Raw genomic sequence first — 15,834 nt, 5'->3', positions numbered from 1 at the left:
CAGAAACAAGTATGCCTATGTCTGTATTGTAACACGCATCCCCTGCCACTGGTGTCAAACTGAGGGTTTCTTTGGGCGTATGAAAAACTGTAAGTGTGGCATGCAGATGGGTGGATGGAAGACAGAGGCCCCGTATATCCATAGAATCTGGTATTCAAAAATAAATAATCTCTGATAATGTTAAAACCACATTTCATGACATTTGGATAAGCAATTCTCCAGATATATGGAAAGATTTATGAAATGTGATACATGTACGACCGCCTCCGCTATATCCACTTTGCAGGGGATGAAAATGGAAGTGCTGCATCTACTGTGGGGATCTTGGGGACCATGGACAAAGAAATACTGTTTTACAGTTAATTCAGTTTTGCTCTGTTTTTGTAGGTGCTTACAGTAACTCTCCATCTGCCTGCTTTGTTGCAAGTGATGGACATTCACTGAGGTTATACCAGGCTGTCATTGAAGCCAAAAAGCTGTTAAGTGAGCTCTCTAACCCAGACATTTCAGTAAGAAAAGCTTTGTTTTTATTCTTGTAAACTATTTTTTTTATGTTTGTTTGAAGAACTGTTACTTATAATGTACAATCATTTTAGTTTATTGTGTTTGTAAGTGTTCTTAGTCTTATAATGTATTCAGTAAATCTTAATTTTGAAATATTCACTACATAAAAAAAAATGACTAAAGTGACTAATTTTGGTATATAAAATGCACATAGTATTTTAAGTAATCTTTGTTTTTGCTATCTCTATCATTAACCAAGTAACTGAGTTTTTGTTTGTTTTTGTATTTCAGCGAGTCAGTTGAATGGGGTATTTATACTTCTTTTCTTTTCATTTTAGAAATATGTTGGCGAGGTTTTTAACATCGTAAGTCAACAATCAACTGCAAGGCCAGGATGCATAATAGAACTAGATGCCATCACAGATCTTGTAAGTACAAATATTGGTTAATATCCTTTTTTAATATTATGCTAAACTCTAATCATTTAAATGTGTATGTGTGTATTATATATATTTATTTATTATTATTATTATTATTATTATTATTATTATTATTATTATTATTATATATATTTTTTTTAACAATAAACAACTGGAAGATGTTGAATTCATTTAATTAATCTTACTAGTAATCCAATTTCCAGTTGAATACATTACTGTTTATTATAGTTTGACTGTATTAATAATCATCTCAATGTAAAATGTACTAGTAACATACTGTTAACCACATTTCTTATTTTAAGGTCTTGTAATTCTGATAAGACTGCACTTTTTCTTTCAGAATTTAGCAGCAAGTCCAGAAAATGTCTGACATGTACAGTACAGGATAAATGCTCATCTTCTGCTATTTTGAAGTTCATATTGTTCACAAAGACGCTGACATAGTGTGTTTTATAATTTGCTTTTTTCAGCATGGGAGAGAAACGCAGCTCCTCCATGTCTATGAAGAAGACTTTATCTTGGGTAAAAAGATGAAAGGAGATGGGATTCAAGAAACTGAGGAAAGCACGCCGTCTGAAACTGGTATACATTTCACACGAATATTATCCAACTTGATAACAAAATGAAAAACCATTAAACCCGAGAATTATTGATATGAAACGCTAAACACAAAATTAAACAAAATATACTGTTTAATGTTTCCTGAAGCTGTGCAGGGAGAGAGATGAGAAAATATCAAAAAGCTTGCTTTTACTATGCAATTCAGAGGGGCTTACTTTAAGCAAGTCTTTTTCACAGAGTTTGAAATCTCATTTTGTTCAGTATTGTTCAATGTTTCAGTAGCAAACCATTACATTTGATAAACAATTTCTTCAGGCTCACCTGTTGTGCATTACATCTCATTGCTATGTCAAGTATGCAAAGGAATGTAGTCTAAAGAAGCAATTCATGTTTTCCATAGGAGCATGTAATTCAACAAACATAACAGGAATGACATGCAAAAATGAGTGCAATACGTTATCTCCCAAAGTTAATACATTTTGACTGCATTGTGTACACCGGTGCATGGCTAGAACCAAAAAAGATGGTTATTTTGTTTTAGACTGTTAGGAACAATACTATTCATTATTCATGATATAATTGTCTTTTGTTTTTGCTGTATGGTGCCTGCTTTGTGCTCGTCACAGGTTCCCAGAAGGGATTCTCTCAGAAGTTCTACTTGGTAGTTATTGAATACACTCAGAGTGGATGCTCTTTACTACACATGTGGCACCTGCACCTGAAGTCAGTCCAGATCACTGCAGGCAAGTTACATTTTCCATATTCTTTTAAAGGCCTTTTTAATTTGCATGTTCTATTTAACACAATAGGCCACATTCATCAAAAAAACGGCAGTTTATGGTGTATTAACACATTGGCCACTGCTATCCTATAATTGAATTATTGACAAACAAAATACCATGTGATGTTCTTGCGCTAAAGGGGAGGGGTGCTAGCATCAGCAGCAGCACAACAGATACTGTAGTTATAGGCCAATGTGGTAATATCCTGAACAACAGCCAACTTTGTGTAGCGAAACCCCTAAGAGTTATTACCCGGGTGTATGTTTTAAACCTGTAAATGAGTGACAGGTCTTTTTTCCTTTCAGATGACCAACATGACAAAACTGAGCCTGAATCTCTCCTGACCCCACAAGATGGCCAGAATAGCTTATCTCCCGAAAAGTCCTCTTCTCCCCTCTCTCAAAAGTACAAGACTAACTTACATAGTGCCAGCAGGCTAACTCTCATCTCAGAAAGAGTTTACAGTCAAGAAATGAAGCTGCCAGATGGAGTGGAAATTATTCGAGCTACACCTTCAGCAGGTTAGAATATGCTTGTATTGCACCAAAAAGTAAATGTGCATGGATTGGACAAATTCATTGCAAACACTTGTGCAGTGTGTGAAGCACACAGGATATATTTATTGTATTGTATTGCATTAAATGTTAACATTTTTTTTTCAGGACACCTGAGTTCCTGTTCCATACATCCAACAGGCCTTGCACCCTATCTTTTGGCCACTTCTTGTTCTGATGGAAAAGTTCGCTTCTGGAGGTGCAGAGTTGACCCTGAGTCCTTATTCTCCAAAGCAGAGGACAGTGGACAGTGCAGCTATACGTACATTTGGGAAGAGTGGCCACTGCTGATTGAGGATGGTTTTCTAAGCAGTAGTACAGTAACTGTGATGGGAAGACCGATTGAGGTCAGCTGTTGCAACACAAGCCGCATAGCAGTGGCATACAAACAGACGTCCTCTCAGTACTGCGGCAAAGACTTTACAATGCACGTGGGTATTTTTGAATGTGAATCTACTGGTGGGTCACAGTGGATCCTTGAACAGACACTTAGCCTTGATGAACCAAGCACAATGCTGGACCCCAGAATAAGCATTGATAGTAATTTAACAGTTTATAACAAACAAGATGTGTATTTGTCAAGTGACATCCATGTGATGCCCAGTGCCAAGCATCTGATTAACTTAGACTGGGTTTCAAGAGAAGATGGATCACACATTTTAACAGTGGGGATTGGCTCCAAACTCCTGATGTATGGACAGCTCTCTGGCAAAATGCCAGAGAAAGGCAGTAAAGAAGGGCCTGCAGCTTCAGCTTTGCCTTTATGGGAGGGAGCAAAAGACCATTCTTACTCCAGATTTGTACTTCTTCGGTCTGTAGATCTTGTTGCCTCATTTGAGGGATCTCTTGCCTTGCCTGTTTCTCTTTCATGGGTACGAGACGGTATCCTTGTGGTTGGTATGGACTGTGAAATGCACGTTTATTCTCAGTGGCAACCACCTGCCAAATCGGAGCTAACAACTACAGAGATTGACTGTGGTAGCACCACGTCATTAATAACTTCAATAAGACAAGGTCATGCCAATGGAGTAAACCAAAAGCCTGCCAAGAAGACTCTGACAAGATCAATGACAAGCCTTGCTCAAAAGCTAAGTGGCAAGAAGACCATGTATGATCTTCCTGATGAGATGGAAGACAATGGCCTTTTTGAAGCAGCCCATGACCTATTCCCCACTTTACCTCAGTACCACCCTGTTCAGCTGATGGAGCTGATGGACTTGGGCAAGGTTCGTAGGGCCAAGGCCATCCTCTCTCACTTGGTCAAGTGCATTGCAGGAGAAGTAGTGGCTCTAAAGGACGACAGCACAAATCATGAACGGCGCCTCCGGTCTCTGTCAATCAGTGCCAGCGGCAGTACAGCCAGGGACCCCAAAACATTTAGCAAAACAGAAAACTCTGATTACACAGAGATTGACTCAATTCCTCCACTCCCACTTTATGCACTGCTAGCAGCAGATGAGGATACTTCTCATAAGGCAATAGATAAGTCCACCAACTCCATCTTAAGCAAGAAAAACCGTGAAGAAGGTGATGATTATGATGAGCTGTTCCAGACTCCTAGTCTGGGCACTGATGACTTTGGACTCCTGGATACTGATGAAGAAGATACAGATGCAAAGGTCATTGACCTTTCCCAGTACAGCCCCACCTACTTTGGCCCAGAGCATGCTCAAGTTCTCTCCAGTCATCTCTTGCATTCCAGTCTACCTGGGCTTACTCGAATGGAGCAGATGTCTTTAATGGCTTTGGCTGATACAATTGCAACCACCAGTACTGATGTTGGAGAAAGCAGATACAAAAGTACAGGTAAAGAATAATAATAATAATTTTTTTATTATTATTATTATTATTATTATTATTATTATTATTATTATTATTATTGTTAACAACAACCATTATATTGAAACAACATGGATTAATATATTTTTGTGTTTGTTGGTTTGAAGGTGGTGAGACTCTTGATGAATGTGGTCTAAAATTCATTTTAGCCATGCGGCTTCATACCTTTCTTCTAACATCTCTGCCCCCTGCCCATCGATCCCAGCTTCTTCACTATGGTAATTTATACCAAGAGAAATTACATTTTTGCAACATGTCCTGACTTAATGTAACCTGGACATTATGTCCGTACTATGGGGAAGTCAGGTTTGTTATAGATGTGTATTTCTTGATTTTAATCATAATCAATATGTTGTGGTTTTTAGATGTTGACATGCTCTGTATGTTGCATTGTGTAGAATTAATATGATGGTCTTTCACATTAAAGATTGTCTTTGCTCAAATATTTGGCTCCAGGCTTGTCTACTTGCCACTTTTCCTGGGCCTTCCATTCTGAGGCAGAGGAGGAGCTGCTCAACATGCTGCCTGCAATGCAGAAGGGAAACCCTACTTGGTCAGAGCTGAGAGCTATGGGAATAGGCTGGTGGGTACGAAATACCAACACACTGCGAAGATGCATAGAAAAGGTATGCTGTTGGGGGTGGCGGTACTGTAATATTATTTCTATAATAAAGACTTAATTAAAAATATAACAAAGTCATATCAAAGTCATTCTTGCTTGACTGAATGTGGCTTGCAACAAGGAGATGTAGCTTTCATATGTTACAGAATAAATGTATGGTATTTGCATAATAAATTAATCAGTCATATGAGTGGGAAAAAGAACAAAACTGTGTGGCATTGTCCCAATAATCACTGCTATCCAAATTAAGTTTCTGAGTGCTGTAATGCTTAGAGTAAAAAAAAAAAGCTGGCTCTTTGAGCTAATATATATATATATATATATATATATATATATATATATATATATATATATATTTATAATGTTTGTCTTCCCTGTGGACCAGAATAATACATGCTCTATAATGATCATATATATTACTCATAGCAAATATGATCCTTCAGACACTTACTTTAGTCATTTGTTTTCTTCCAACAGGTAGCAAAAGCAGCATTCCAGAGAAATAATGATCCCTTGGATGCAGCTATTTATTATCTCGCTATGAAAAAGAAGGCTGTGGTTTGGGGTCTTTACAGGTACGTTTCCAGACAGGCAGCAGATTACAATGTTCAAATACCAGATAGCTAAGCTGTTTTTTTTCAAATTAATTTTATTTATTCTTGCTTAACTTAAGTACTAATTTATGACTATAGTATGGGAAACTACAGGCTGGTTTCATAGACCCTGATTCAAACTAATCTTGATCGACCTTACCTAAGGTGTCATTGGGCTGTGTGTGAATCCTGCCAAGTAGTCAGCTATACTTATTATTTTTGGTGCAAAGACAGTACAGGAATGCAGGCAAAATGATTAACTTGAAAAGGTATACTATTGTTCTGCATTAATTTACACTATGTTGACATTAACATTCAGGGCTCAGAGGGACTCAAAGATGACTCCATTTTTCAACAACAACTTCAGTGAAGACAGGTGGAGGAAGGCAGCACTAAAGAATGCCTTTGCACTGTTGGGAAAGCAGCGCTTTGAGCACTCTGCAGCTTTCTTCCTTCTGGCTGGTTCCTTAAAGGATGCAGTTGAGGTAAATTAATAATCCATAATACTGATTGTAATACTGGTGTAGAAGTAAGGGCAGTGTTCAAAATCAAGTTGTCTCATTTTGTTAACTGAGGAATTTCACCTGTCATGAATCTGGCTACACCAGGATATTATTTATTATTATTATTATTATTATTATTATTATTATTATTATTATTATTATTATTTATTTCTTAGCAGACGCCCTTATCCAGGGCGACTTACAATTGTTAGAAGATATCACATTCTTTTTACATACAATTACATTATTTTTTACACATTATTTTTACATACAATGACCCATTTATACAGTTGGGTTTTTACTGGAGCAATCTAGGTGAAGTATCTTGCTCAAGGGTACAGCAGCAGTGTCCTCCATCTTGGATTGAACCCACAACCCTCCAGTCAAGAGTCCAAAGCTCTAACCACTACTCCACACTGCTGCCCTTGTAGTCGGTACACGTATAGTATAAGAAACATGGCTAAATAGGCTGTTCTTTCAGGCTTTTTTTGTAGCTCAGTCCTTTACATTCTGAGAATAGTCTGGTTGCTCTTCTTTGGACTCTCTCCAAGGCCACAATGCCCCTTTGGTGCTGTTGTCACCAGAATTGGACACAGGATTTCAAGTGCGGTCTCACCAGTGCATTATACTGGTAACAACAAGCAGGACTGCAAGCATTATTTAGTAAATAGGTTAATATATTTATTTACCAATCTTTAGAATGTATGTTTTCCCTTCCTCTATCCCTAGATGAGATAGCAAGACTTAAGAGGGTTTCTCAGATTGACAGCTAGCTTTTACTTCAGAAATAATAATAAAAAAAATTGTTGGTTTGGTGGTGATTTTAAGAGGTTGCAATAAACATTGACCGTATCTTAGCAGATGCCTGGAAGAAGCAAATAATTTTCACAACCTGCATCAACATTCAGTATGTGAACTTTTTCATTTTAATTTATTTTTCAGGTTTGCCTTGAGAAAATGAATGATATTCAGCTGGCTCTGGTGATATCAAGGTTGTATGAGTCTGAATTTGAGGTGTCCTCCACATACAAGAATATACTGCAGAAACGGATCTTGGGATATGATTCTCATGAGAGAACATTCACCCTCTCCCAGATGCACCAGGACCCTTTTTTCCGCAGCATGGCTTACTGGATACTGGAGGATTATAGCAAGGCTCTTGATACTCTACTGGAGCAACCTGTAAGAGAGGAAGATGATGCAGGACCCACTGGTAAACTAGACAACAAACATGGTTTTGCTTGTTCTGTTTTTATTTATTTATTTATTTATTTATTTATTTATTTATTTATTATCCCCCACTGGAGATAAATAGGAATTTCACACATTAAGAGTTTGGCTTGCCTCTCAAGAATTACAAATGCAATCGTTATTGCTTAGGATATTCTTTTTCACAAGCTACTGTTCGTATTCAAATCTGAGAACATATACTTGGCCCACCATTAAGTACATACATGTCGGGGGATGTATGTTACTAACATACTGCGTGTGTTTGTATTTATATCAGCAAAATATTATCCCATGTTTCATGTTTTTAACCTTTTCAAAAATGTAGGTGTGTTTAACCCACAATGGATAAGTAAAACCCCTTGTGTTTACTACTTTTAGGTGTTGGTGCCATGTCCTCCTCTTGTAACCCCATGGTGTTCAACTTTTACAATTACTTACGGACCCACCCTCTTCTACTGCGTCGCCATTTTGCTTCTTCAGAAAAGCCTTCTACCAAGATGGGGCTAACTGCTGAAAACAGCTTTGCAGATACAATCAACTTGGTTGAGAGGAGGTTGTTCTTTACAGCCGCACACGCTCACTTTAAAGCAGGATGCCCTATGCTGGCACTAGAGGTCTTGTCTAAGATGCCAAAGGTGGTCAAGAAATCCAAACCGCTGCTGAGTAAAGAAAGTTCCACCCTCTCTGAGAGCACCAAAGACTCTTTGCTCTCAGCAGAAATAAAACAGGAAAAAGACTCTGATTGTGATTGGTCTCAGACGGTGGTAAATGGTTTTGGATCAGTTTCTCATTGCTTGACAAATGGCCAGTCAGAATCTGTTCTCAGTTTGGATTGGAGCCAGTCTTCTTTGATTATTCAGGATGAAGCTTTGGCTTTAAATTGGGACAGTGATAAGGAACAGGAGACTGATGACGAAGAATCTGGCTTGTCCATGAAAGACATCAAAACTGAAAATAACAACATAATCATCAAAGGGGAACTGGACAATAGTTCTGCCTACACAGATTCTAGCACAGTTGGTGAGGTTGATGTTATAACACCTTCAGAAGACACTATAGCTGCCCAGTTGAAATTTAGTGCATGTCTTAAGATCCTTACCACAGAGCTCCGAACATTATCCACTGGCTACGAGGTTGATGGCGGTAAGCTTAGGTACCAACTATACCACTGGTTAGAGAGGGAGGTTGTGGCCTTGCAAAAGGCTTGTGATTACAACCCTGATTTGGAGGATCTTGAAGAAGGGATAGCTGGAAATGCTGATGAAACTGTCACAGAACAGTCAGCAGAGGATCTTGTTCACCAACAGAGAGCCGTACAGCAAAAGGAGTATCTTCAAAAAAGGAGACTGTGGCTTCTTAAGAACCAGCCTCTCTTTAGGATGTTTCTCAGCTACTGCAGTCTCCATGGGTCTCATGGTGGAGGGCTTGGATCAGTCAGAATGGAATTAATTCTGCTTTTACAAGAGTCCCAGCAGGTACTGTACCGTGCACTCTGTTTTAATAATGTATTTGTATTTCACACTTTAGGTATCTTCAGCACTGCTAATTGAATTGTGATGACACTTTGTATAAACACTCTCATTCTCTGTAGCTCATATACATGATTTTTGGCTCTTGATAATGCATGGGCCTTTATGCAATATGCACTGGATAGTTGTATAACCCTTTAATGATAGTTCAGCTTTGTATAGGGTTAAGTATGATACAAGCTAATATCCACTCCTCGAAAGGTCAGAGCAGTCTGGGTGAGTGGGCTTACCATGGTCTACCATGGTACAAACCACTAAAATACAGTATTGCAGTTTCAGTTTTTTTTTTGTATTCTTAATGTAGTAAATACACATGATTAAGTATTAACATGTCAAAAGTAGGTGGAGGATGTACTGCACAAGTGACTCTTGGACAGTATAAACTTGTTTCTGCTAATGTGCTATTTTGGGGTGGAGTACTGTAGCTATTCTATCAGCAGTAACAAAAACAATTTCCCTTCTTTTTCTAGGAAAGCGCAACACAAACTGCCCTTAACCCTATACATCACCAAACATCTATACCTCTACTATTAGCATGTACTGCCAGTGCAAAAACAGTTGTTGCCAATCCTGTAGTATACCTGACCAACCTCACTCACGACATACTACATACGATAATAGACCTGGACTCTCCACCACATCCAGACATTCAAAATAACAAGGTGAGTGCTATGTAATTCATTCCTTATTAACACTGTATACAACCCAGACCTCCTCCTATCTGAAAAGGAAGGGTGACTTCAGATGAAGAGTACAGTGGATGCCATGGAAGTTATTTCAGATGATGTTTTATGTTTAACTGCAATTACATATTCTAGTACATGTATTTCAGTTACAGAAAGCAAAATTAGTCTTCTTCTAACAATTTAAAACCTGTATTTTTTTCAGATCTATGTAATGCACACCTTAGCAGCATCACTTTCTGCCTGTATCTACCAGTGTCTTTGTAATAGCCAAAGCTACAGGTAATTGTTTCTTTGCACGCTTCATTTTTTTCAGATTTGTGCACACTGTCATTAACTCTTTACATTCAGCCTTATTTCTGCTTGCTTTTCACTGTTTTCATTTATGTATGTATAACTACTGGATAGTATGTGCTGGATGCAGGTAACTTATATCAAATGAAAGACCACTATATGTGGTAGAGATGAGAATATATGAAAAAAAAAAAAAAAACGCTTTTCCAAAAAAATCATGTTTGGTCAGTGTATATATATTGCAATCATAGCTGGCAAAAAAAAAAAAACACACTGCACCATTTAACTTCAATATGAAATGAACATGGGGGAAAATGAAGCAAATTGGGTGAAAAACAACTGTTTTATTAACACTTTTACCAACCGAGCATAATCGCAACTTTTTTTTGAACAAAACAGAATATGGAACACTGAAGAGAACTATTTGCAAGTGTACATGCTCAGACCATGTCCCATTACTTTCTGTGCCACTCTGTAAAGCAGTTCCTGTCTGGCACAAGACACAATGGATAAAACTCACTCACACTCACTCTCACTCTCGCTCTGCATCTCTCTCTGGTCTGCAGTTTCTCTAGCACTCTCTCGCTGAACTACATATGTTTATTGCTGGGCAGAATCATATGCAGTGTAGATACAGGTAACACCATCTGAGGCCAAAGATTTTCACAAAATCCCATTTTGCTGGAACAGCTCAAATAATGGTGCTCCTGTTATTGGCACAATAGTGACAAGTAAATGAAACCCATAAAAAAACAAAGTGCTTTCAATCTGTATTCATTGTTATGTTTATTTTTAAAAGAAAAGAAAATTATGTGTATTCCTGCATTTCTTTGCTTAAGCGGTAGACCACAGATAGACCTAGGATTGATGAGGGATATTAGAATGACTAATGAGTAATATAGAAATTCTGCCCATACTGGATTTCATGATAAACCCAGTTATCTGTTATGGCTGACTATCTCTATTATTTATTCAGTGCCTCACATGCAAACCAGTTCACAGGAATCGTCTACCAGAGCTTTCTGCTGACACATCAGCATCCTGTGAGAACAATGAGTTTGGATGAGACTGTAACACCCAATACATCCCCAGCCCAGTGGCCAGGTAAATACTAAATACACTATTCACAAAAAAATGTCTATATACCTCCTAAAGGAATCCTATTCTTTAGTCTAACTTTGTATATTAAATGCATACATATAAAAGTTAATAAGGTACCTGTAATTTTTCTTTTAATTAACATCCTGACAACTTTTTACACTTATAACTTTAAAGTCTGATTCAAAGCTCTTTTCAAAATGGCTGCTCTAGTGCACTGGGGTTTGAGATCAGTCTTATAAATCACTGGAGAAAGAGCGATTTAAAAAAACAAAACATAACCAGTGCATTGGCTTTTCTCTTCCGTACCACATCATGGATCGTTATTGCTGTGTTACCTGTTTGACAATGTGGGCAATAATCCTTACATGATCACTGCACTAGAGCGGCCATTTTGAAAATAGCTTTAAAACAAACTTTAAAGTTGTAAGTGTGAAAAGTTGTCAGGATGTTAGCAATGAAAAGAAAAATGACAGGTATGCTATTTAAACAGTGCAGCAATACCTGAGGACGTGTTACTCTATATTTTTCAGAATCCCTCTACTAGCATGATTGGTGCGCTATTATTCATGGGGGGAGGGGGGCCCTTGACCCCTTGACCCTTTGACCCTGTTCTTTTTATTTTGACAAGGGTTTACAGCACATGCCGTGACAGTGGGTGCCATTTTATAATAATTAAGGAGGGGCTATGCTAATATTTTATATAGCACACATCTTAAGAACATACCGATAGTTAAACGAGCAAGATATTAGAATGATATTACAGAAACTTTCCAATTCTGCTTACCTAATTGTGGCCGTCCGAGTTTACAACAGATCTACCGGTCATCTCCTCTGTTCTTTTGTATCTCCAAGGATGGTTAAATGTAAGTATTTGTTAAATGTCTCATCGCACAAAAGGGATTCCTTAATGTGCTGTGCTAAAGTTGTGCCAACATGCTGCCGCTACTACTAATTAAATTAAGTTTATTCAGCATTACAAATATAAAAATGTGTCTGGTAAAAGATGTCCAATTCTTAACTTTCCAAAAGAAAGGCTAGAACTACTGTAATTATTGTGAGAAGTATTTTGTATTAAAATATTTTTCAACAACAGGATTCAATGCTATGGTCTTAAATTGAGAGTTCAGCTCGTTGCTGTGATTTTCACTGATTTATTAGCCACAGTCTGTATGTCAACTTGTATATTGCATTTATCATTTATATGTATAAACTAATGTACAGAATAAACAGATTAACCTGTTCTGACACAGTATGAAATTCCTGAGAATGCACTTTTGACAATCATGTGCAAGCACTGATGACTGATGTAGATCTGTGCACTGTCCCTGTTTGGCATTTTTTATACCCTTCATTGGCCCTTGTGTTATTTATTTTGATGTAGAGCGATATGCATTCCTTAACGCAAGATTTGCAATGGGATTACAGATTACTGGCACTCACCTACACTTGGAACACGCATTTCCAAAATCTAGAAAAGTACGATGATGGTCTCATGAATCTGTAATAGAACGTTCTATTCTGGGTGCCAGAAGTCATTGTAAAGATAGCCAATGGTGTACTTTTCTAATTATAAATACTGTTTATATTTGATTAATTTAAAAATGTTTGTTTTATTTTCCAGGTATTGTGGCTCTGATTCGTCTTCTAAATTCTTCTGGAGAGGAAGACCAGCCTGGATTAACTGTTTTGCTTTGTGAGATTTTAACAGCAGTTTTTCTGAGTCTCTTTGTCCATGGGCTTGCAACACATTCCAGCAATGAGCTCTTTCGCATTGTAGCCCATCCACTCAACAGCAAGATGTGGGCTGCAGTGTTTGGGGGTGGAGCCCGGATTCCTGTGAAGGAACAGAGCCCGAAAAAGCCTGCTACAGGTTGGTACCGTTCTTTTCTATATTTGTAAGTTTTTATGAAGTTAAGTCTTTAGCTATGTTTTAAGTACTTGTTTGGTATTAACAGTTAAAGAACAGAAAGTGAAATAAATATGTACAGCAAAACATACCTCTTAAAAAGGTTAGAGTAAATCTTTACTAAAGTTTTGCTTCAGTACATACTTTGCACCGCTCTTTTTCAACAATATATAATGCTAGTAATATGCTTATTCGTGTTTATTTGTATAATGTACAGTAACATGACCAGTTTGTTTTCCTTTTTGAAATAATGCTGCATGCTTTGCACACTTAAGTTTTTTTTGCTGAGACATTTTTTGTAAATCTACAAAGGAGCCCCAAATGAATATTCTTAATTGAGGTTTTGAATCTTAACCATTCTTTTTTCCACATCAGTTAAGGCTTAGTAAATCTAGTGTTGAATTTGTTTGTTGAGGGCAAGAAATATCATGCTTGTATCCCTGTAAGGACTGGTCATAAACATTTACAATTCATTCATTACCACAGCACAGTGTTCAAGTATTTCCTTGAAATAGTTTGGACTAGCCTTTTGTTTTAAAAGCTACGGAGCCTTAAACAGGAAATTACTGACTAAGAAAGAATCAGATTTGTAATAACCAAGGCTTAAAAAAATGCATTGTAATGGTACTCTCTCTTCAGTCTTTGCTTTACATGTTAAACTCTATAACACATAGTATTACAAAACACTGTCTTAACATTATGTGATGCTAACCTTTGATAAGGTGCTTGCCACTAGTAGCGAATCTGTAACACCATATATTGTAAGAATGTATTTTCTGTTTTGGCAGGAAGGCACTTTTCTATCCCTAGCCCTCATCAGATAGTAGTGTTCTCCATGGAATGTGTGGGGTTTTCTAAATCCCTTACAGCCATCAGTACTCATAGACCAACAAGTCCCACAGGCAAGACTTTAGATCACAGATATAGGTCTTAGCACTCCTGTGTGTGTGTGTGTTGTGCGTGTGTAGAAAGAGGACAGCTTTGCTAAACCAATGCTTTGAACGATTGAACCAGTATTGAGAGACCTCCTTTTGCTTGCTGAAAGCTGGTTACCCATTGTGTGCATGACCCTATGTGAATTCATTACAGGATTTCTCAGTGTTTCTTGAAAGTCTAGCATCATACAACACTCATTAAAAGACACCTATTTAACATTTAAGGCATTCTTTTATTGCATTTCACTGTTTAAAAGCTAAAAGTAATAGTTATTGAAATGAGCATACATTGAATATATATTTTAGTAGCAATTCTTTATGGTGTGTTTTTTATATAAATAAAAACATGCACATTTTTAATTTATTACCATTTAAAAATGTAAGATTTAGATCAATTCCAAGACTTTTGAGTGCCTAAATGCAGATTGACAAGGCGAGAAACACATGGGAATTCATTAAGAGAAAAAACTAATGTTACAGCATTATGTACCAGAATTATTTTGGAATGGAATGAAGAAATCTTACCAGTTACAAAATAATTCTTCCCATGCTTGCTATGGAATGGCTGCTAGTCTTTGTCATGTTGATCCCATTGAAGGCTTGTGTCTGTGTGATTGCATGCGACCTGTGGCATGTTTCTTTTTGGCATGTGTCTTTTTGCGCAATTTAAAAATACTTTCTGTGAATCCAGATACCTTTTCTAAAAAGTGACAAGAATATAGAACACATACTGTATTAGTTTGACATTTTTAAAGGCTGGAGTATTGAGGAGGAAGCATTGTTAAATTAGTTAGCTATACCATTCAGAATTAGTTGCTGTTGGTTTTGTTCTGGTTTTAGATTTATTTTTCTGTTGAGTTTAATTGAAAACCTGTCATCATTGGAACCAATCCACAAAGTTTTAACTCACGAGTTAAACACACACAAACATCTAAAGAGGTCTAAAGTATGTAATATATAGTCTAGGACTACACTCAACATTACAGACTTGTGCACAATTTACAGGTTGTATGACTGAAGCATAAAAGACACTGACTGGTCCATTCAATTGATTTTAATAGTGGCAGATCTAAATACCGCCACTTGATTGGAATTTCTGTACCAAGGTTATGAAAACCAAACAGTGCATATCTGTAGTGCATTTCTGTCTGAAAAAGTGTCAGATGTCAGAAAGGGTGCAATTTCGTGATTTAAAGGACTGGCATTTACTGTATATCTGTCTACGTTTAGAGCAATTGAATAGACCCATAACTATTTAATTAGTTAACTATTTAACTGTTTTCTGTTTAAATACCATTTGAATTTCATGAAGCTGTTGTAGACTTCTGTTTATTTATGAAAGAACAGTCACCATAAGGGTTAGCCTAAAGCCTTTATTGAATAAATCAAAGCTAAATTAAAAAAAAAAAGTTAGTTTGTGATTATTATTATTATTATTATTATTATTATTATTATTATTATTATTATTATTATTATTATTTATTTCTTAGCAGACGCCCTTATCCAGGACGACTTACAGTTGTTACAAGATATCACATTATACATTATTTCACATTATACAGATATCACATTATTTTTACATACAATTACCCATTTATACAGTTGGGTTTTTACTGGAGCAATCTAGGTAAAGTACCTTGCTCAAGGGTACAGCAGCAGTGTCCCCCACTGGGGATTGAACCCACAACCCTCCGGTCAAGAGTCCAGAGCCCTAACCACTACTCCACACTGCTGCCCATTAGTGACCATTATGTTTAG

The 15,834-nt window shown here is 37.0% G+C and overlaps 1 protein-coding gene across 1 annotated transcript in view; it reads left to right on the top strand.

Moving 5' to 3' along the window:
- Window positions 1-15,834, top strand: part of LOC117409622 (dmX-like protein 1) — a 77,032-nt gene that overhangs the window by 43,362 nt on the left and 17,836 nt on the right. Inside the window, exons 14-29 of the mRNA XM_059022583.1 lie at window positions 388-509; window positions 843-932; window positions 1,415-1,526; window positions 2,132-2,248; window positions 2,593-2,808; window positions 2,950-4,647; window positions 4,788-4,898; window positions 5,137-5,306; window positions 5,780-5,877; window positions 6,215-6,380; window positions 7,341-7,611; window positions 8,007-9,103; window positions 9,628-9,819; window positions 10,046-10,122; window positions 11,111-11,238; window positions 12,857-13,105. Of these exons, the coding sequence (XP_058878566.1) occupies window positions 388-509; window positions 843-932; window positions 1,415-1,526; window positions 2,132-2,248; window positions 2,593-2,808; window positions 2,950-4,647; window positions 4,788-4,898; window positions 5,137-5,306; window positions 5,780-5,877; window positions 6,215-6,380; window positions 7,341-7,611; window positions 8,007-9,103; window positions 9,628-9,819; window positions 10,046-10,122; window positions 11,111-11,238; window positions 12,857-13,105 (4,914 nt within the window). The remainder of the gene's footprint in view (window positions 1-387; window positions 510-842; window positions 933-1,414; window positions 1,527-2,131; window positions 2,249-2,592; window positions 2,809-2,949; window positions 4,648-4,787; window positions 4,899-5,136; window positions 5,307-5,779; window positions 5,878-6,214; window positions 6,381-7,340; window positions 7,612-8,006; window positions 9,104-9,627; window positions 9,820-10,045; window positions 10,123-11,110; window positions 11,239-12,856; window positions 13,106-15,834) is intronic.

Source organism: Acipenser ruthenus, chromosome 1 (genome assembly GCF_902713425.1).
Source record: "Acipenser ruthenus chromosome 1, fAciRut3.2 maternal haplotype, whole genome shotgun sequence".
Lineage (NCBI taxonomy): Eukaryota > Metazoa > Chordata > Actinopteri > Acipenseriformes > Acipenseridae > Acipenser > Acipenser ruthenus.
Note: the sequence above shows the minus strand (reverse complement) of the source record. Positions and strands in the feature narration are given on the sequence as shown.